The sequence below is a fragment of the Brienomyrus brachyistius genome, unplaced genomic scaffold (genome assembly GCF_023856365.1).
Source record: "Brienomyrus brachyistius isolate T26 unplaced genomic scaffold, BBRACH_0.4 scaffold84, whole genome shotgun sequence".
Taxonomy (NCBI): domain Eukaryota; kingdom Metazoa; phylum Chordata; class Actinopteri; order Osteoglossiformes; family Mormyridae; genus Brienomyrus; species Brienomyrus brachyistius.
The window spans coordinates 230,666-253,976 of NW_026042359.1; the positions used below are offsets into that span (position 1 = coordinate 230,666).

Consider the following 23,311-nt stretch of genomic DNA (forward strand, 5'->3'; position numbering starts at 1 on the left):
TGATAAAACAGCACAGCACACGTGAAATAAGGTAGGTTACGCTCTCAAAGCAATAAATCATTCCAGCTCATCACAGCACGGCACCAATAAGAAAGTCTACACAGCAATCAACATTGCAATCCTGACCAGGAAGATACACACGTGATAAAAGACAGAATTCCCATTAAATCCTCAGTCTCATTATCTCCAGGTGAGTGAATGTAGCAGTCTCCGTCAATTAACCCCCCCCCCCTTTCCAAAACAGAGTCTGTACTGGTACTTCATCAGTCTTCATCATATTACCAAAACAGCCACCAATAATCACCAAATTACTCACACATATATATGGTCATAAAGACTTTCACTTGACAAAAAATCAAAACCGAAATACTAGGAATATAGACTTTATACTCTTTTCCTTGCCTGTGCCATGTTATGCTATCACAGAAAAAACAAGACACAAGCAGGATACACCAAAAGCCAATGATAAAATAAAACCCTAAAACAAAGTGGTGAGACAGAACAAAGTCCAGCCTTCTTCCATGACTGGAAGGGTGTCAACTTTTAAGCTGCTCAAACAACCCATTGAACTACATAGCAGGCCAGGGAATAAGGATTCCCTGTCATTACACAAATAAATCACTCCAGGTAATAGCAGACGCTATAGCAATGGAGGTGAAAAAAGACAAAAGAAGAGATGGAGGAGAGGGGAGAGAAAGCAGAGGAGTCTGAGATCAAGAGACGAGAACGAAAGAGTGAGCTGGGGCATTTGGGGCAGCAGCTGCAGAAGCTGAGGCAGTTGGGGCATTAGGTGTAGGAGCAGTAGTAGGAATAGTGGGTGTAGCTGTGGGGGCTTTGGCTGCAGCAGGAGCTATAGGAGGGAGGTTGAAGGAGCCAAAGATGCAGCCAGAGCAGACAGTGTAGGAGAGGCTGCAAAAAATGAAGCTGAAGCTGTGGCAGAGATATCAGGAAAAACTGCAAAAGAAACTTGGGAATTAGGGCTGACAAAAGCAAAGGAAACACCTTATAAAAAACTGTAGTAGATCAAATGTAAGGGAGCATCTGCTTCTGTGAGAGATGCAAGTAAATAGCTGCTGCATTTATTAGATGCAAGGAAAGAGCCGCTTCATTAATTAAGCCGCATGGCAGGCAGGACTATCTACTGTGACAGAAGTGTGGGGAGCGACACAAAAACTAGTCAGACCTGGAGAATAAGCTGACACACAGCTTCAGCAGAGACTCTGCTAAGACAGGATGACTCCTCCCAGCATGAATGCAATCAATTGTGATCAAATGCTGCATGGGAATCGGGGGGTTTAACCGTTATCCTACCCACATATTTACATACATGGGCTACCGACTGGGGGCATCAAGAACTAAAAACAAACACTAGTGTTAGAGCCCTGCGCAGGACTGTTTTTTTTTAACCCGCTCTCACGGGCTGTCTCTGTCACTCCCACCCGCCCCCGCAATATTTCTGTCCAATCCCGCCCGCACCCGCAGATCCATTAACAGATATACTGTATGATTAAATAAGTTTATATGCATTCAATTTTTATTCCAGCAGAACAAGAACTGAATAAATAAAACAAATTCAACAAAAAATCACGAAAAAATGTAAACTGAGCCCAAAAACTAATCAAATGTGCAAATATCTGCAGTTATTAAAAACAACAATAACCAAATTGATACAACAAATGTTTAAATATCATTATAAACAAACAAGATCAGCTTAAAAACAAAAGATAACCCTGAACCCAATTTCAAAGAAATACATTCAAACTAGCTGAACATCACAACTTAATACAATGGCTCAGAACAAACACGAATATATAACACAAAATAAATGACATCAGTTACATTCTCCATCCTGCCAATAATCTTGGGATCCGCTGTCTATTTTTAGCCGCCCGCTCCCGCGAGATTTCCGTTGGGGCCCGCTGGATCCCAGCACCAATGCAGGGCATCCATATGCATAGCAAATTATTTTACAGTGCTATCTTGTATAATAGGACATAAACAGTGAATTTGACAGTTATCTTTTATTTTCACATCTGAACACAACACACGGACATTAAGGGATTGTTTGCATTTGCAACCAACCCCTCTGCAAAACCAAGCTGGAAGGCGGTACTGCTTCATGTTCACATGAGCTAGATGGCTAGTTAGGATGGATTCAGAATGCACTGTACTACAACTATAAATGACGTAACGTGATATAGTAAAACCGGCAATGCACATTTGCATTACTTTAAACGACAACTTTACCTGTTACTTACCAGAGTCGCCTATATCTTAGCGGAATGACAGCAGGCAGAAGGCGGCGCGTTTTCAGTAAGATACCGTGTTAAACTTATTTGCAGACACTTTTAACATAAACATTGGCAGCCATTAACTCATAGGTGGCAGTAAAGCTGAAATGACTCTTTCTGTGTTAAAAAAATGCAACACTTTCATTTTGATACTTTTTTTGTTTGTCTTTTACTTCCTCCCATTTGTCTGTCTCTGGTTATTGACGTTTAGGAGAGTGCCAAACACATTAACGATGCACATTTTTCAAATAAAGACAGACACAACACTAAAGAGATGAGAAAGACACAGTTGAATATGTAACATGCGTTTTATGCAGAAAAATAGTGTAGTTAAAACCATCTGGGATTTAAGAGGTTAAACTCAATTGGCTTGAGTGAAGCCACGCCCTCTCATAAGTGAAGAACAGGAATATTCCGGTTTTTCCAGGTTGCCTGAAAAAATTTAGTCACGTAGTTTTCTTAGACGGTGTATCACAAAGAGCAAAAAGTTTTTTCTTTTGGAGATACACCGAAATATTAAAGAAATATTCAGAGAGCGAGACAACATTGGTTGTGATGGCTGAACGTTTTTTCCTGCTACTAGTCACCCGTGAGGCACGGAGCAGCCGCGTGAGCACATTTTGACCAGAGGTACATTTTCCTTATTCGCTAAACGTGTGTGCAGTAAAGAGGCACAATTTAGTAATTTGGTTTAGAAATATGTGTATTTTGAGTGTATTATATAATTCAATACATTTCGGTATTGAAGTGAATGTACAATTCTTTATGCTGTAAAAGAAAGGTAACTAATACTTATCTCTCCGGAGTACCTGTTAAAGAAAGGTTATTTGTTGATTAGCCCACTTAAAAAAAAAAATTGGTTCTCGTACTTGTTTGTAGATTTGCATTTTGTAAATTCCTCGTGTTTCAACATGTTTTAATACACGTTCTTTCTAGATATATATTTTAAAATCTTGGTTGTTCATTTAGAATGGAAATGACAAACAGAATATTGGTTTCAAATAGTATCATTTTTATATTCACGAATGAAACATCAGCATAAAGTATCCAAATCCATGGTTAGGAAGGCATTTATGAGATGCACATGGATCAAGGAATTTATATTCTTGTACTTTCTTACATTTAATATATTTGAAATGCAACAAACTGGAAGAACTGAGGAGGCGTACTAAGTAGGTCTGCTCTCTTCGGTATGTATTTTCAAATATGTATTTTCTTACATATTTGAAAGTTCAAACAATCAATCAAATAAAAAAAAAATCACTCCCCCCCTGATCCACCCCCTCCAAAAAAAAGGACATTATGTGTAAAAGTATTTTCTTTGATATAGTATCATATATTTGATTAATTATAACTGTAATGATTAGACAGAGTGACTGATATAGTAAATATTGTAGTGTATTATAATACCTGTTTGCTTACGCAGGTCAGGTCCTTTTAGCGGGAACCTAAACTTCCTGGAGCTGCATTCGAATATCGTTGGATGTTGATGGTGAGTCACCCAAGGAACTAAACCGATTCTTGTGTTGACAACTCATATTCATTTAACTACCGGATTTGTGGTAGGACTGTTAAATTGTTTTATGCAGTTTACGTAACTAATTTGTATTTCATTTAAGTTGTTATATACTTACCCTTTCTTCACCTGAGTGGAGTTGGACTAAGAAGGGTAATCAAAAAACATATTGGAACTGGTGAACCTAAATCTAAAAACATCCCTAAGTGTAATCTACGGCCAATTACAATTTAATCTTGACGTAATTGGTTATTGATTCTAAATTTAGCTATGAAAGTCTAAACATACAGTAACTAAACCTAAAATAGGGTAAATTGGTTAAAGAGGAATTTAAATCTAGTTTTAATCAGAGAAACTAAGGGTATAAAACTTAAGCTCACAGATTCAGTTAATGTGTATTTTATGTTTGGTTGTGCATTTTATTTTCTGTGTATGTCTTTCCATTTTTCATCCCTATCCATAAAGCTGGAACTGGCGTGAACAGGAAGTTGGGGGAGGCACTCAATGGTAGGGCGTCACTGCACTTACTCAGTACTTCCTCTACAGCTCTCTGTGTAGAAAAATTGAGTTTTCAGTTACCATGGCATTCACAAGGTCCAAGGAGGACGACACTAATTCAGTATACCCCAGCTTTATCCATGCAAAACACCAAGACAAGCTTAAGCTACAGAATGGTAACAGAGATGGGACAGGACAAGGATTCACTATTGTGAATAGCACATCTTTACCTCAACCACTTTGACCAACTCGACCAGGTCAATTTGGCGTGACTCCACAGGCGGGGGGATCTCAAGACTGCTCTGCTTTGCATCCTCCAGTAAAGGCTCAACTGCGAGAAAGCATGGATTTGCCAGGTCAAGCGTCTGAGCCTGAGGAACTGAGAGATGATCTACTAGTGTGATTTATGCTGATGGAATTTACCTCTGGATCGCTTCTTTTGTAGCAGGTACATGAACCAGTTGAAAATCTTCACAAATCGATTTACTGCTTTAAGCTGCGGCGCTTTATCACAGCTACTAGCTGGCAGTGTCTTTGGAGTGAAGCCCTAGAGTGTTGGTTTAACATGCATCAGTTAAGCAAACCAATCCCATACATCCATCCATCCATCCATCCATCTTTTGTTACTGTAATTTTATAGGAAGGGTAAATACCAGTGACCTCAGCAGACCAGCTAATCATCCACATCCCACCAGTTTGCAAGTGGACCAACCTTTGTGAAGAACTTGTGGCCACGGATATTCTGCGGTGACGGGCGATCCCGTGGGTCGATTTGAAATATTTTGCCCATCAGTTTCCCAGCTTCAATACCGAGGTTCTGGGGTAGAATAAATTTAGCTTCTTTGATGTTCTTTATCATTTCACAGCGATCGTCGTGATCGAATGGGATTTCCCCAACCAGAAGCTGGTACCTGTAGTAAGAAAGGCAGCAAAGGTGTTTGAGGTCTTTCACATTTGACATAAAAATGCTGTGCTTCCAAAAGAGCAATTCCTCTCAACTGTGTGCCAGTATTCATTTTTCTTTTCTATTTCAAGTAGAAAAAAAAACATATCTATGTATGTTAGACGCATGTCTTCTTAAAATGTTAGACAGATTTTATTAGCCATGCTGATCTTTGGCCGGGAGGAGGGTTGATAGGGTATACGTACATGACACAGCCCAGTGCCCAGACTTCTGCTTCTGTTCCATGGCCCTCCCGTTTCCACACTTCTGGAGCCATGTAGACTGGAGTACCACACACTTTTCTACAACACACACAAATGGAAAACGTTAAGCGCACATGTGCTTTAGTTTGCTGTATAAACAAATTTGAAAGCTTAGCCAGGAATTCTGCAAAAAACACCTACTTCTCCCTCGGCTCCAGCTTGACCGCCAGTCCAAAATCTCCAACTTTCAGTTCCATTTTGTCATTCACAAATAAATTTTCTGAAAGACAAACGAATTTGCATTAAGGATAGACTCAAATACTTTGCCAAACTGCAGACTTTACCAAATTGATAAATTAACACTACACAGAAATCCAGACGAGCTACACTCGCAATGCCATGTGAAATGCCAGCATTATTAAACAGAGAATTGAGTAAAGCGTGAGTGCATGTACACATACCGAACTAGATGTCCCTATGGACATAACATTGCCGGTAGATGTGTTTTATCCCCGATATCAGCTGTTGAATGTAATAGCGGACTTCGGGGTCAATCAGAGTCCCGCGAGCTTTCAGGATGTCACCAAGTGTCTGGGCAGGGAGAAACAGGGGCAGCCTGATCCATCACAAAGTCTTTGCCTTAGTAAGATGTCTACAAAAGTCAGGGACTCACCTGCCTACTGCACAACTCCATGAAAATATACATGAACAGATCGTCTTCAAAAGAATGGGAGAAGCCCACAACGTTCTTGTGCCGTGGTTTTTTTTCAAAATCTCCACTTCTTGACACACCTGAGTGAAATATCAAACACCATCTCATCAAGTATTGTAACAGGGAAATGCAGATAAACTGCAAAGAGGGATGACATTAAGCACAATCCATACCACATACCTCCTCCAGTCCCCAGGAATGTAGAGGTATGACCATCACAGCAAAGGTGTCACCACTTTCAAGGTCGGTCATCTTGTAGCACTTGCCACAAGCACCCTAAAGAACATGTCAATAAAGGGCATTTCTGACTGACCCTGTTCAAGCATCTCCTCTCCGCAGAAAAAAATCAACTGTAATCACTTTCAACAACAACTTTATGGTGCACACCTGTCCCAAAAGCGGCCAAGACAGCTGGGCAATTTGAACTTGCTAGATGGATTACATCACCACATTGAAAATTCCATGGACGGAAAAAGAGGTGAACTTGCTAAGACATTGCAACAAAACACGGATAAAAACTTTCATTACAATCAACTTCATTGAAGAAAAAAAACCCATCTCCGTTATGTACACCAAACATTCAGTTTCGGTAATGCAGTAACACATGCTCAGGAATAAAGACTTTTATGTAGTGTGCAGTGACTATCACATCATATGTTACTGCGGCTCTTTAGGCACTCAGCTATCGGTCTCACTTTGTCATACAGAACAGGGATTCATTTTCTGGTGAAAAACTTCCTATGTGGTATGTGATACCTCAGCTCCAAGATGTGGAGCAGTTATCTATTACACCGTAAGGCTGGATATTTTTACAAATAAAGGTGGCAATGGTGTCGGTTATTGCCTTAGAACGAGCTGTTAGCTGGCAGGGTGTGAAAATTAGGGCGTTTATTTTTTTTAAAGAGTTTTGTGTTATTTGAAAGCATTGTGAAATGTAAAAAAAAAAACAGTAATGATATGATGAAAATGGGAATACTGACGTTGACAATGCCAATATAATATTTTGGTATGTTAAGGCATGTTTGTTCTCTGCTTTAAAGAAAGGGGGATGTGTTGATATGTAGTGCAGTACTTTTGGTGACCAGCAGAGAGACCTGGAGGGTTGGGAGGAGGTAAAGACAAGGGGTAGGGAGACCGACGGCACAGAGCAGGTTGTGGGTTTGCATGGAAGATGTTGGTGGTTAAATAAAAGTTCATTGTTCATGAAACAAGGTCTCTTCAATGACATATGAACAACACAATGTATCTCTTCCTTCTCATGATAATCTGACTCGCCAAACATGCCTCCAGCTCGCGTGATGTGGCCGAGGGACTTGAGGAGAATTATACACTGACAGCAGTGGAGATGAGAGCGCACTTGAAATTATCAGGTAAGAGAGGGTTAATCGAGCAAAATGTACAATTATTGGTCAGATAATGTCGGTCAAATTTCTAAATAATTATGGCGTACGAATAATGATATATCCGTAAATCGTATTTTACCGATTTAAAGATGTTCATTATTCATTGTATTGTCACGCCCCCCTCGGGAGAATGCAGCGGCAGCAGCCACACCTGAGTTACGTCAACTCCCTGTTTAGTTCTGCTTGGCGCTGCATTATATGCAAGGTACTGTTGAGGGTTTTCATAAGAAGTACAGGGCGGTCTTCCTCCTGTCTACCCCGATCCGGTCCATCCGCCTGCTTTGCTGCCATTCCATCCCATCCCATCCTGATCCTCCCGGACCTCTTCCTTGTACTTGTCCTTCGTCTCGCATGCCACCTGTAGAACTGGCTTTTGGACTCGATTGTACTTGCTGATTCCAGTTCTGTTTGCGTGTTCCCAACAATAAACCCCGTACAGTACGTTGCCTTCTGTGTCTCTACCATCCTCCGGGGTTGCATGTTGTGCAGTACTGTAGTAGCTTGGATTCAACCATTAGATGGCAGTAGTAGCATATAGTTGGAGGGAAGTAGAAGAAGGCAAGAGAGGGAAGTTGAGTGTTTATGCGTTGTTCCCGGAGCTGATAAGTTAATAAATATTGAACCTCTTGCCATCCCCAAATGTGTCTCGGCTGACTCTCAATATATCAAAAGTACATACCGTCTATTTATTTATGTCTGCCCTTCAAACCGCTAGATTCCTTCACTAAGCAGGAAGTTTGTCACGACAGCTGACACCAAATCTCCTGCTGAGCTGGTTCAGACAGAACTATCCTCAATTCACCACGAGGGGGCGCCAACGCAGCAGCTTAGTTCTATTGTTTCTCTTTTTCAAAGACAGTTTTTCTCTTCACAAAAGGACAACTTAACTGAATAATGCACTTTCATAGTAATTGTTTTTAATCCGTGTTAATGTTCTGAACAATGACTACTAAAGGTTCTGTAAGGTTGTCCCACATACTATGGATTTTAAGTTTTTTATCAAGGTGTTAAAATGTACCATCTATTTTCTGCTGAAAGTTGCCAGTCCTGTGTTTTATGTCTAGCAATTTGTACAGTTTCTTCAGTATGGCGCATAAACACATGCCATCATCTATAGTATGAGAATCTCCTCCAGAACTCTGCATTTCCTCAAGATTTTTTTTGTAATATTACATAGGTGCATCTCATGAACCTTAATTTGCCAAGCATGTATTGACTGGGCACAGTACAGTGGTGCAATTTCTGACAATGAAAGAACATCATGGACCCCTACTCCCCATTCCTTAACCCGATCGAGGGGCTCTGCTCAGCATGGAGTTAGAAGGCTTACGATCGCCAGCCACATGCTCAGATGACCCTGCTGGCTGACATGGATGCAGCATGTGAGGACATTACAGCAGATGCCTGCAGAGGCAGGTAAGACATTAGAAAAGATTCCTTTTTTTCTTATGTTTTATTCTTTCTGTTTTTTCTTATGTACAAATACATAAGTGCACATTAGGATGCTTTTTCACTATTACGTAAGTTCCCATGTGAACAGCCAATCAGATCAGCCTGATGTGTGTCTCTCTGTTTCCTCTCTGTTTCCTGCCCTTTCATCCCGACCATGACCATGATCTCTCACTTAGCAGCAGAGCAGTTTATTCTAAACAGTGGAACCGCAAAGATGTTCAGACTCTTTGGTCTTCTCATTTTCATTAGTAGGGTTCTATACTATTAAATCATATTTTGTGGGGATTTTTATATATCCTGTACGATGTGATTAGTGTAATAAGTATTTGGCCATTTAATCTTCATCATATGTAATGGGTATTCTGATTATTATTATGATATTTATTTATTTGCTTGTTTGTTTGTTTGTTTGTTTATTCATTTGTGTTTCTCTCTTTTTCCAGACACTTCACTGGCTGTGGATGTTGTTCAGCCCAGATACCTGATGAGGGTCCAGCATGGAGACAGTGTGACCCTGACATGCTTCCGTCCAGAAGATATTTCTTTTGCAGTTTGGTTTTAGCAAGCTGCTGGTCAGAAGCCCCAGCTCATGGCGAAAGCACTTCTCTACGTACCTGGTGAATTTTACAAGGAATATAAAAACATAAAACGTTACTCCTTACTGAATGCAGAGGGGAGTTTTAACCTCACTATTTCTAACGTGGAGCCGTCAGATTCTGCAGTGTATTATTGCGCTGCTCTGTTCTATAATGAAATCGCATTTGGAAATAGAACCTTTGTCATAATCACAGATAAATGAGATTCCAACTATTTTCATATTTGCTTTATTAAAGTGTCAATAATATTGTCCTTTGACAAACATTTTTGACAGTTGAGCTCTGTGTCAATATAAAATTAACCAACATAGTTGATGTAGATTGCGAGTATTGGTCCTTGAATGTTTTTCTATATACAGCATTAAACAAAAACATTTATAAAAGCTTTCCAATTAGAATTATAAACTTTTTATTATTATTACACGCATAAATAGCTGAAATATGTAAAAATAAGTATACAAGAATACAAATTAATAGGAGGCATTACGTATCATCTTACTTGTGTGAAGTGGATTTAGTTATGTGTATACAGTTAAGTGTTGGACCCCTCCTGATGTTATATTTATACATGAACATGCACTGCATCACATCATTATACAATTTGTTACATTTATACATGAACATGTGCTGCATCACATTATTTCACAGTTTGTTACATTTTGCTTGCTGTCAGAAATCTTCAGCCATATGGAATCTTCAGATTTGGAAAAATGTTACACATTGCAGCCTCTTTCAAATAAATTAAAGGAAAATGTTTACATTTCAGTTTTGAGTTGATATATATATTACTGCGTAAAAGTCTTAGGCGACAAAGAAAATATATTCTTAAAATTTTTTAACTCAACAGTCAGTGTATATTGTCTCAGAAAGACATGCTATAATATAAGAGTCGGATATGCACCATTCAGAACTGGTTTGAGAATGGACCTTAAATTTCAATTAATTTTGTTCATCTGAAATAAAGTTGAATCGCTGTTGAAAACAGGATGCAGAATTACAATTCATTTTTGAATTTAAGGAAGCAGAATGAATACGTATTTGAATTCAAATAAATTCATATACATACAGTACATATAGCTACAATATAGCTTTTAGCTATACAGCCAAATATTTAAATATGAATTACACATAAGCACATTAACATTGTTGTGTATCACTATTATAATTTTATTCAGAATGAAATAATGCAACATTTGAAGTGTCACCTAAAACAATAATTATACTGTCATTTTGTGCACCATGGTGGATCTGCTCATAGGAAGAGCTGAGTGTCTCTCCTTAGAAGTCAGTGTTGGCTGCAGTGACTGCAGTTTCTAACCTAGGAAACGTCCCAAACACTTTTCCTGCATCAAAAGTCAAACTAGTGCCTATTCCTGCCATGAAAGCTTCACATAATGTCACCGATAACTGAGCCAACCATGTTTATCAGAGGATGCCAACCCTTTGGCTGCAGCTTTCTCTGCACACGCTGAGAGAGTCTTCAGTGTAGCAGGAAAAGATTTCAGGCCAGAAGATTGCAGATTAAATCATGAAACCTTTGAAGATATTATGCTAATCAAATGTAATATAATAATAAATGTAATCATGTTTATTTGAATAAAGCATAATTGCATTTGCCATGATGTCTTGCTTTTTGCTGTAGTGCTATGGTAGAAGGGAAAAACTTACTTTTCAACACACAAGAAAATAAATAGTAGAAACCGCATGAAACCAAGTAATTCCTTTTGCGATGCACACTTCCTATTTAATGTTTAAAAAATAGACAAACAAAATGGTCAACATAAGCCAGAGGGATATTGATAGTCACGAAAATCATGAAAATATAAAATACACTTTACACACTTCATTTCTTTACATTGAAATTAATTAAATTCATCTACCTTCATGCACTAACATCAAACATATGATTATACAATTATAATGTTTGTTCTTATCATATAATGTTTGTTATTGTCATGCCCATGCAGGCGGAACCCACCGACTAGCCCGTCTCGATCACGCCCACATGGGCGGGACCAGCCAGGTGCTCCGTAGAACGCTTAATGACGGAATGGATTTAAGCACTGAGCTCCATCGGGACATTGCGAAGTATTGAGCCATGCTATTGAGCCATACCGAGCAATCTATTGTCTATCGTCTACCCGTTGCTTCCTACCTGTTCCGTCCGCCCAGTGTACTTACCTTGTCTGTTCCTCTTCCTCTTCCCAGACCCGTTCCCGAACCTGAACCTCCTGCCCCGCTGAGACCGGCTTCTCCTGGTACTCTTTCCCTGTGTTGTCATGTCCCGTGTTTGTTCCTCTTTCGGCTTCGGACACATGCTTCTGCCCCTCGACCATTCTCCTCGCTTAGCCCCTTTCATTGCTACGTACTAGTGCTGCCAATAAAACTTCTGGCTGCATGCAATTCTGGATCTCCGTTCCACTTCTTGGGCCAGTGTTACAGTTATAATATAATCTTTGTTATCATATAATGTTATCAATGTATATTAAAGCTGTTAAGGTATGTTAGGATATTAAGGTATACAAATTACATGGTGATTATGAATGTTATATGAATGCATTGTAAATGTATAATGTAGGTGCAGTTAATGTAAAGTGTTACTGAATATATACTAATAAATAGTTATACAACAAAAAGAGACAAGAATGTCAACTATTCTCCAAGAAGTTACTTATTTTATGGATGGATAGAACAACATGACATCCATTCCAAAATATTTCTAAAATCGGCAAGAAATATTTTTCAGGATCTGTGTTTTCCATTGTGACTCTCAAAGCGCTGTCATCATGAACATTTTGCTTTTCAGGTAAAGACTCCAACAGCAAGACTGTGGTACAGCAGCCTGTGTCTGACACTGTGTCTGACACAGACTCTGTGAGCCTGCAGTGTACGATAGAGACTGGGAGCTGTGCAGGAGAACACAGTGTTTACTGGTTCAGACATGGATCAGGAGAATCCCTTCCTGGAGTCATTTACAGCCACGGAAACAGGAGTGATGAGTGTGAGAAGAGCCCTGAGGCTGGATCTCCTACACGGAGCTGCGTCTACAGCCTCCCCAAGGGGAACCTCAGCCTCTCCGATGCTGGGACTTACTACTGCGCCGTGGCCATGTGTGGGGAGATGCTGTTTGGCAATGGGACCAAGCTGGATATAGATGGTAACACCCAGTGAGGGGAGATGCTGTTTGGGAACGGCACACAGCTGGATATAGATGGTAACACCCAGTGAGGGGAGATGCTGTTTGGGAACGGCACACAGCTGGATATAGATGGTAACACCCAGCGTGGGGAGATGCTGTTTGGGAACGGAACACAGCTGGATATAGATGGTAACACCCAGTGAGGGGAGATGCTGTTTGGGAACGGCACATAGCTGGATATAGATGGTAACACCCAGTGTGGGGAGATGCTGTTTGGGAACGGCACACAGCTGGATATAGATGGTAACACCCAGCGTGGGGAGATGCTGTTTGGGAACGGCACACAGCTGGATATAGATGGTAACACCCAGCGTGGGGAGATGCTGTTTGGGAACGGCACACAGCTGGATATAGATGGTAACACCCAGCGTGGGGAGATGCTGTTTGGGAACGGCACACAGCTGGATATAGATGGTAACACCTATTGTGGGGAGATGCTGTTTGGGAACGGCACACAGCTGGATATAGATGATAACACCCAGCGTGGGGAGATGTTGTTTGGGAACGGCACACAGCTGGATATAGATGATAACACCCAGCGTGGGGAGATGCTGTTTGGGAACGGCACACAGCTGGATATAGATGGTAACACCCAGTGAGGAGAGATGCTGTTTGGGAACGGCACACAGCTGGATATAGATGGTAACACCCAGCGTGGGGAGATGCTGTTTGGGAACGGCACACAGCTGGATATAGATGGTAACACCCAGCGTGGGGAGATGCTGTTTGGGAACGGCACACAGCTGGATATAGATGGTAACACCCAGCGTGGGGAGATGCTGTTTGGGAACGGCACACAGCTGGATATAGATGGTAACACCCAGCGTGGGGAGATGCTGTTTGGGAACGGCACACAGCTGGATATAGATGGTAACACCCAGCGTGGGGAGATGCTGTTTGGGAACGGCACACAGCTGGATATAGATGGTAACACCCAGCGTGGGGAGATGCTGTTTGGGAACGGCACACAGCTGGATATAGATGGTAACACCCAGTGTGGGGAGATGCTGTTTGGGAACGGCACACAGCTGGATATAGATGGTAACACCCAGTGTGGGGAGATGCTGTTTGGGAACGGCACACAGCTGGATATAGATGATAACACCCAGCGTGGGGAGATGTTGTTTGGGAACGGCACACAGCTGGATATAGATGGTAACACCCAGTGAGGGGAGATGCTGTTTGGGAACGGCACACAGCTGGATATAGATGGTAACACCCAGCGTGGGGAGATGCTGTTTGGGAACGGCACACAGCTGGATATAGACGGTAACACCCAGCGTGGGGAGATGCTGTTTGGGAATGGCACACAGCTGGATATAGATGGTAACACCCAGTGTGGGGAGATGCTGTTTGGGAACGGCACACAGCTGGATATAGATGGTAACACCTATTGTGGGGAGATGCTGTTTGGGAACGGCACACAGCTGGATATAGATGGTAACACCCAGTGAGGAGAGATGCTGTTTGGGAACGGCACACAGCTGGATATAGCTGATAACACCCAGCGTGGGGAGATGCTGTTTGGGAACGGCACACAGCTGGATATAGATGGTAACACCCAGCGTGGGGAGATGCTGTTTGGGAACGGCACACAGCTGGATATAGATGGTAACACCCAGTGTGGGGAGATGCTGTTTGGGAACGGCACACAGCTGGATATAGATGGTAACACCTATTGTGGGGAGATGCTGTTTGGGAACGGCACACAGCTGGATATAGATGGTAACACCTATTGTGGGGAGATGCTGTTTGGGAACGGCACACAGCTGGATATAGATGGTAACACCTATTGTGGGGAGATGCTGTTTGGGAACGGCACACAGCTGGATATAGATGGTAACACCCAGCGTGGGGAGATGCTGTTTGGGAACGGCACACAGCTGGATATAGATGGTAACACCCAGCGTGGGGAGATGCTGTTTGGGAACGGCACACAGCTGGATATAGATGGTAACACCCAGCGTGGGGAGATGCTGTTTGGGAACGGCACACAGCTGGATATAGATGGTAACACCCAGTGAGGGGAGATGCTGTTTGGGAACGGCACACAGCTGGATATAGATGGTAACACCCAGCGTGGGGAGATGCTGTTTGGGAACGGCACACAGCTGGATATAGATGGTAACACCCAGCGTGGGGAGATGCTGTTTGGGAACGGCACACAGCTGGATATAGATGGTAACATCCAGTGAGGGGAGATGCTGTTTGGGAACGGCACACAGCTGGATATAGATGGTAACACCCAGCGTGGGGAGATGCTGTTTGGGAACGGCACACAGCTGGATATAGATGGTAACATCCAGTGAGGGGAGATGCTGTTTGGGAACGGCACACAGCTGGATATAGATGGTAACATCCAGTGAGGGGAGATGCTGTTTGGGAACGGCACACTGCTGGATATAGATGGTAACACCCAGTGTGGGGAGATGCTCTTTGGGAACGGCACACAGCTGGATATAGACGGTACACCCAGTGTGGGGAGATGCTGTTTGGGAACGGCACACAGCTGGATATAGATGGTAACACCCAGACTGGGGAGATGCTGTTTGGGAACGGCACACAGCTGGATATAGATGGTAACACCCAGCGTGGGGAGATGTTGTTTGGGAACGGCACACAGCTGGATATAGATGGTAACACCCAGTGTGGGGAGATGCTGTTTGGGAACGGCACACAGCTGGATATAGAGGGTAACACCCAGCGTGGGGAGATGCTGTTTGGGAACGGCACACAGCTGGATATAGATGGTAACACCCAGATTGGGGAGATGCTGTTTGGGAACGGCACACAGCTGGATATAGATGGTAACACCCAGTGAGGGGAGATGCTGTTTGGGAACGGCACACAGCTGGATATAGATGGTAACACCCAGATTGGGGAGATGCTGTTTGGGAACGGCACACAGCTGGATATAGATGGTAACACCCAGCGTGGGGAGATGTTGTTTGGGAACGGCACACAGCTGGATATAGATGGTAACACCCAGCGTGGGGAGATGTTGTTTGGGAACGGCACACAGCTGGATATAGATGGTAACACCCAGCGTGGGGAGATGTTGTTTGGGAACGGCACACAGCTGGATATAGATGGTAACACCCAGCGTGGGGAGATGTTGTTTGGGAACGGCACACAGCTGGATATAGATGGTAACACCTAGTGTGGGGAGTATATCTGCTTCTGTTTTGCTTTTTTTTTGCTATTTGGACGTGAATTTATTTCTTATACTATTTGAAGTAATGTAATTCCTAATTTAAGTGTATATGCACTTACATTTAATTACATAATTGTTAATTTAATAATCTTGAATATATTAATAAATGTTAAAATGTTAAATATAAAAAAATGTGTTAAAAATGGATAACTTCTATCTACTTTAATTTATTATCGATTTGATCTTTAAGTAATGTAATGTAAGCAAATGGGAAATGTGTCTCTATATCATTATGCTGAAATCTATCTCTTTGTTACAGGCTTTCAGAAGCTGCTGGATCCTCTTCACTCTGGCTTGCTGATAGTTTTATCTTGCAGCATTATTCTGAACGTTGCTCTCATTTATATAAGATGTAAACTGACCTGTACACACTGTGCAGGTACGCTGCCCGGCTTTATGCACTCAGAAGAAGGACAAAATGTAGTTTTTAACAAAGACTCATGTGCTTATAACAGAGTAGAATTGTTTAATACTAGATACAATTTTCGTATTGGAAAACCACTGGGTTACCCTCTAAAATCGCTTATTAAATCTTACCTTATGTATTTAAAGATTTTTGTAAGATCTTTGTGTTTTCTTATTAAATCTTTAGTATTTTGCTAAATATACTGAAATATACAACACATGTTGCAGTAAGTTGCATATAAATAACATTTATTAGTCTGCCTGGCCCTCCTGTCCCCTCCCCAGTGTGGCCCTAATGAGCCACTCCATTACTCGTTGTCCCATCGTTAGTTATTGTATATGCCTGTCACTGTGCCTGTCACTGTGCCTGTCACTGTGCCTGTCACTGTGCTCATCTTCCCGCATCTTTCTCTGCCCCTGGGTCTTTCCCCTGCTTGTTCCCTGTTCTCCGGTTTGGATCCCTCGTGGTTGCATTTGGTTTTCCCAATAACTGTCAAAGTTTTGCCTCAAAGTTTTGCCCTCTCCGTTCACCTTACTCCAGTCCACAGGTTGTTCCTTTCCTTGTTGTGACACTTCAAATCTCTTGAAATATTTGTATAGCTTTTTTACTATACATAACATATCATACAGTACTAAACAACACATATCCAAACATACACTGAAATTGACAGAAATAATTTTTACTAAGTGTTAATTTCCTCCCAAAATTAGGAATATTATCCTACCATTGAATTGTTATATTGTGTGAAATTATATAATATGTTAATTTATTGTATATTTTAAACAGATCAGAAAAACAGTGATTTATCAAAAGTGGAATGGTCACATAAGCAGGTATGGTATCAAAATCAGCAAAAAAATTCCAACTGACTTCCGTCCTGGGATCAGCATTTAAGAGCAATTTGTACATGTAAGTGATAGCAAACCGAATTGATCCATCCAATTCTGCCATCTTTGTCTCCACAGTGCCATGACGAGGACACACTGAATTACGCTGCCCTGAACCTTAAGAACCCAAAACCCAGGAGACAGAAGAAAGACGGGAATAATGACACTCTGTATTCTGACCTCCGCTACAGAGATTATGAATAAAGATGCTTCTCATTCATGTCAGTCACACAGAGTGTTCAGGGTGTAGCTTTAATAATGTTCAGAGGAGGGCAGGGGAGCCAGTGCTTCTGAGACTGAATCATGGGATTTTACGGAGCCCGATCCTCGTGTGTGCCACGCCCCCCTGATTATCCACATGTGCTTCCCTGATTGTACCCAGCTGTACCCTGTTGTCTTGTCTATTTCAGTCCCAGTCTTGAAAAGTGACATACAGCTGTAAGCTGTTTTGGTTTGTTTGTCTGCTGAGTGCTTCTCTGCAGTGCTGCAGATGTTTCCACTGGTTAGATGCAGCTCAGGAAGACTGACCCACTGACTGCACTGTGTTGGGCTCACTTTGCAAAGAGTAAAAACCACACAGAGAGAACAATACCTGCTTCATTTAAGACCCTGTTTGATCTCTACCTCACCCAGGTCACGCTTTGAAGTAGCCCTAGATATCCAAACAATCTACCATTTTCATTGACGCAGTACACCTTTGACACATGAGTACTACACACAACAGACCCTGTACATTGAATATAGAATGTATAGCTTTCACAACAGAGCACACCATTTATATTATTTATATATTGTTCCCATTTCTAATGGCATGCTTTTGTCTGCGTGTTGAAAAACTCCATTCATCTATCTTCCAACATATATGATGGTCAGGGAGAAGTACTGATAGGGATCTAATATTGATAAACATGTAATATTGGCCAGCAATAATGACCATGATTGACACATACTGATATTATCGTGTCCTGCAGGATGGGGCTGGCCAGTTAGTAACAATTAGCACCTATCTCCAATAGGGTATCTCTCTCCCCTAGGATTGTCTGTTCTCCGTGTCCTGAGGAGGCTTATGTCCACATACATCACAGCATGAGGTCTCCCCCATTACCCACCCCATGCACAGCGCATGGGCCCAGCATGAGGTCTCCCCCATTACCCACCCCACACACAGTACATGGACCCAGCATGAGGTCTCCCCCATTACCCACCCCACACACAGCGCATGGACCCAGCATGAGGTCTCCCCCATTACTCACCCCACACACAGCGCATGGACCCAGCATGAGGTCTCCCCCATTACCCACCCCACACACAGCGCATGGACCCAGCATGAGGTTGCCCACGCGATCTCCCCTTTACTGCTCGAGCAGAGCACACGCACATCAACAAATGTCAAGGCATTAAGTGCATTCAAACAACTTCTCAGGACAGTTATAGGCTTGTCAGAACTCGCCCTCTAGTGGTTTGGACACATACATCCAAGTTTTTAATAGAGTAAAAGGACCTCCAATAGAAGAAACAAACGTGTAAGATCAAACAAAAACCGCTTGTTAAATTCCAAAAAAGACAAAACACACATTTTCCCATAAAAATGACTGTCATGCTCTCAAATAGCTTGCTCACTCATCGCAGAAAAATTTCAGTTAGCATTCTGTAAACACGTGCTGTGTTTTTCATCTCCAGAGTTTTTGAAGAAAACCACTGAATGAAAAGTTACCCTCGTTTGAAAGCTTGATCTCCTATGTATACGAATCAATCACTGTCATTCTTCGTTGTCAAGTATTTTTAAAATATACGCTCTGCTTCCCTGCAAGCATATCAATTTTTACGCACTGAACCTTTGCCCATGGTTATGTTTCACTATAATAAACTTTTTGTATGAACATCAAATTACAGTGTCACTTGTTTTGTCCAATAGAGGTGTGTCTAAGGTTTGAGAAATGGTATGGGATGTGCTGATTCGCCATTGTTTTTCGCACTGGGGACAGAAACGCGCAAATGCTTCTCTGTCGGCGCAGTATCTGTGGGAGTGTCTCCAGTTCGCATTGCACAGATAATCTCGGTGAGTTTTCCCAATTATTTTCGCACAACATTTTTGAGTGAAGAAAAATGGCTCGGAAGACGTTCATGTTTGAGGAAGCACAGAACATGATTTTGGAAGTGAGGCATCCATCGCTGACTCCGTTGATTCGATGGAGGTGGACGCTTTTTTGCACGGAGAGGATGCAACATTTTGCTCTTTAATTCTATAGATTTTTATAATTCCGTGATTCAGCAATTCATAATTAACATTTGCTTTGGTGATAATTGTATTGTGGTACATTGGGAAAAGTTACGCATCGCCTTTGTCGGGCTTTGTTTGGGCAAAGTTACGTGGGGCATTTGTCGGGCTTCGTTTGCATAAAGAAAATGTACATATTTTTGTTGCCAAGATCCTAAATATTTTTCCTTTTTCTTTGTTTTAGCCCCCAAAGCTTCATCATCCTTACAGTCATCGCCAGAAGAGGCAGAGGCCTCTCACACAGAAACGCTTTTGGGCGCAGCAGGACACAGCAGCAGTGCTTCCAGAGCCACAGAAGCAGATGTGCGTCCCAGTGGCCATCACTGACACTTCTGTTGTGGACTCCAGGCTGAAGGCCACACAGGGCAGGAAGTACTGTGTGCACTGCCACTCCGAGAAGCTAAGCAACAAGACAATTTACAAATGCTTAGCATGCATTGTGCCACTCTACATAGTTGCAGACCGAATCTGTTTCACAGAGTGGCATTTGCAGAAAAACACATAGAGGTTGTGGCAGTGCAACTTGAAATTTCTTATGGTGTTTTGTGTGTGAATAATAGTTTTTTTCCCAGCATGTGTGGTGATGTTGTGTGACAAAATGTTTCTTATGACCCATGGGTGGTAATGCATTTATAAATAAAGAGGCTATCCCAAGAAAGTTTTTCTGAATTGCTAAAACACATTTCCTTATATCTCCTCTCCTTTAATCAAACCACTAAGCACAAACGCTCAAATACAACTCACAAAACCTTACACTCGTCCTGCAAAATCAAACAATCTTCTCAAACCTACAGTATATTATCTTTGCCCAAAGACAAACACTGCTTTCAGATCATACATCAAGCCTATGGCTTAAATAAACACTACTGAACAGTCATTACACACTAAAGGACAAAGCCAAAAAGTAAACAAACGAGAGGCATATTACAGTAAAATGTTGTGCAACTGCCAAGCCAGAGTCACAGAAGAATATTCATTCTGCCTCATCACCATGTCTCAGGGCTGGGACTAGCGATGCTATCCCTTCTTGGGCGATGCAGAAGGTATCCTCTGTGTGACCCATTTGTACCTTGATGTCGAATTTCAACTCCAATTCACCTATGGCACGTATTCTATGTTCTAGTCACTGTTTGGCTTCTTCAAATGTTTAGAAGTGTGTGCGAACAATTTTAAGTTATTGTGTTTAAATGTTTAAATTAACCTTGGCATATTTTTAGACTGGGGGGGAAAGCAGAGGAAAGCCCTTGACAACACATGGAGAACATTCCAGGCTCGGCCCACCGTCAGGGTCCATGGCTGGCATAGTTCATGAACTAGAAACACTCAGATTCAGATCCCACCTATAGTGGGATCGTCGTAAAGTAGTGGAGAGGATTGCCGTATAATGAACTCCCATAGATAAATGGGGAGGTTAACTGTTAGGCTGAAGAAACTGTTATTAATCATTTTGTTATCACTCCTGTATGATCAGCAATGAATGTAAATATGTATATTCATTATTTTGTTTTCCTCTACCCTCATTCTTTAGATTATATTAATAATAGCATTTCCACCTTAGCAAAACCAGAACTTTCTCTTCTTGTTCTCACCTCCCTATTCTGCGTGACTCTTGCGCCTCCCACTGACTATAAATAAAGGAGCCAAGGGGAACCACCCTTTGTAACACATTCTGCTGTAGTTTGCATTGCAGAGAGTGTGGGTACCCTTGCAAGTAAAACTATAAAGTGTGTGTCTCGTAAAGTGTGGAGTTGGCGTGGAAACGCCGGGCGCTTTCCCCAATATTAACTGATAGTGCTGCAGTCCAACATCCATAACATACACTTCTTCATGATTCTACTCTTTCCAGCTGTCGGATTAGGCCGTGGTGGCTTTATGGTTAGGGAAGTGCACTTGTAGTTGAAACACTGTAGGTTTGAATCCCCGACCAGCAAAGCCTCACTGAGATACTGACCCCCAAGTACTGCTCCCTGGGCGCTGAATTTGCTGCCCCCTGCTATGTCACATATGGGTTAAATACAGAGAATGCATTTTGTAGTTGTGCACCATGTGCTGTGGTATGTTGACAATTAATTGCTAAATTCTAATTCGAAATTAGGCAGTCAATCCCTGCAGTTCCTTCATGTTGCAATTTTGCAGGCAGGGCATTGTCAGCGATGTCTTTTCCTTTTCTGTGTTGGATCCAGGATCTCATCGTTTCAGACGGTCCTCCCACCACCTTTGACATGGCAGCTGTTGTCACATGTTGAGACAGAGCTCTGCTCACTAGGGTGACGACTAAAGGATCTACACAGCAGAAGATTAGTATCAGAGTCAGAATAATCACAGCTCCTAAGAAAAGCCCTTTCATAACAGCTTGCTGCCAACCTCCCCACATATCATACCACCAATCCAAACATTCCTGTGTGTTGACCTGCACCTCTTGCCATTTCACCCTGAATCCCCTGTGATTTAACACGCGGAGGTGTACTCGGTCTGTTGGGGAGATGACTGGCTCCCCCTGGTCGGTGCTGTCTCTTGTCATCTGTGCTGCCTCCTTGTCCTGTTTGAATATAGCTTTATATATTTCGGTTAGACTCCTTATGTACTTCAACTCATGCAAATCTGAAGACCATCCATTGTGAAAATGTCAACCGGTGACTGAGGTGCTTCAACAGTAAAGGAGAGATCGCATGCAGAGCTGATATTCTATAGCTTCTTAGTCTAAGTAAAAATAAAATTTTCTCGTCATATAAGAACCAAGTCTCTGGCTGGAAATTTCCACAAAAGAGCCATTTAGTTATTTCTAGAAAAATATACAGAGCCAATGAAGGAACCAGATGTCACAGTAACACAGGTCTGCCCTGGTGCCTTAGGATACGTCTGTCTAAACATGAGTGAGGAGATGGATGCACAGTTCTATAGAGGCCTCTGAGGAGAATAAATGATCCCAATATTATGTTGAGAGAGATGGTTAATTCCGTTTTAATCCAGACTGGGTTCAGAGCACCTGTTCTGCCGTTGATCTTTTGCATGCGTGTTACCATGTATTAGTTTACTCTGAATTTTGATTACTTGGCAAACTAAAACATTTTTGGTCGTATTTTTTTATTCCTAAATTTAAAGTAATTGTACAGTACAATAATATGTTTTCCCCGCCATGCTTTGTCTTGCTTCTGCAGGTTATGCTTGCATTGAACTTGCTTTGTAGAAAATAAGTGTCATGCCCGGCTCATACGCTCCTCGTGTGTGCCACGCCCCCTGATTACCCACGTGTGCTTCCCTGATCGTCTCCTGCTGTGTCCAATTACTTTGATTAGTCCCGTCCTATTTAAGTGCTGATCTTACCTGTTCCCCGTGTCCGTCATTGTAGTTTGTTGTGGATCTTGTGTGGTTTGATGTTCCCTGCTCCCGATTCCCTAATTAAACCCCGAGTTTACCCCGATCTCGACCTGTCTGCCTGCTCCTTTCACGCCTGCCCACACGATCGCCGCTTACCGCCGTCCTGCTCGCAACCGCTACGCCGTGATCGTGACAGGGGCCATTCGCGAATCAGTTCTGAATGGTGCACAACCTTAGTTCTTATGTTAAATCATGTTTTTTTTTTCTGACAGCCCAGATAAATGAAATAAAAAAGAATTTTCTTTTGTTGCTTAAGAATTTTGCACAGTCCTATATACAGTATAGCAATTTTTAAAGCTTTTTTTTTTCATTTCTTTTAAAGAGGCTGCAATAAG

At 42.0% G+C, this 23,311-nt stretch overlaps 1 gene segment (V, D, J or C); it reads left to right on the top strand.

The window, feature by feature from the left end:
* Window positions 1–2,796: 2,796 nt before the first annotated feature.
* LOC125727029 (Ig kappa chain V region K29-213-like) lies at window positions 2,797–13,196 on the top strand. The segment is given in 7 exon segments: window positions 2,797–2,921; window positions 3,718–3,783; window positions 4,273–4,314; window positions 7,454–7,533; window positions 11,582–11,702; window positions 11,823–11,872; window positions 12,421–13,196. Coding segments are annotated over 4 exon segments (561 nt in total).
* The last annotated feature ends 10,115 nt before the right edge of the window (window positions 13,197–23,311 follow it).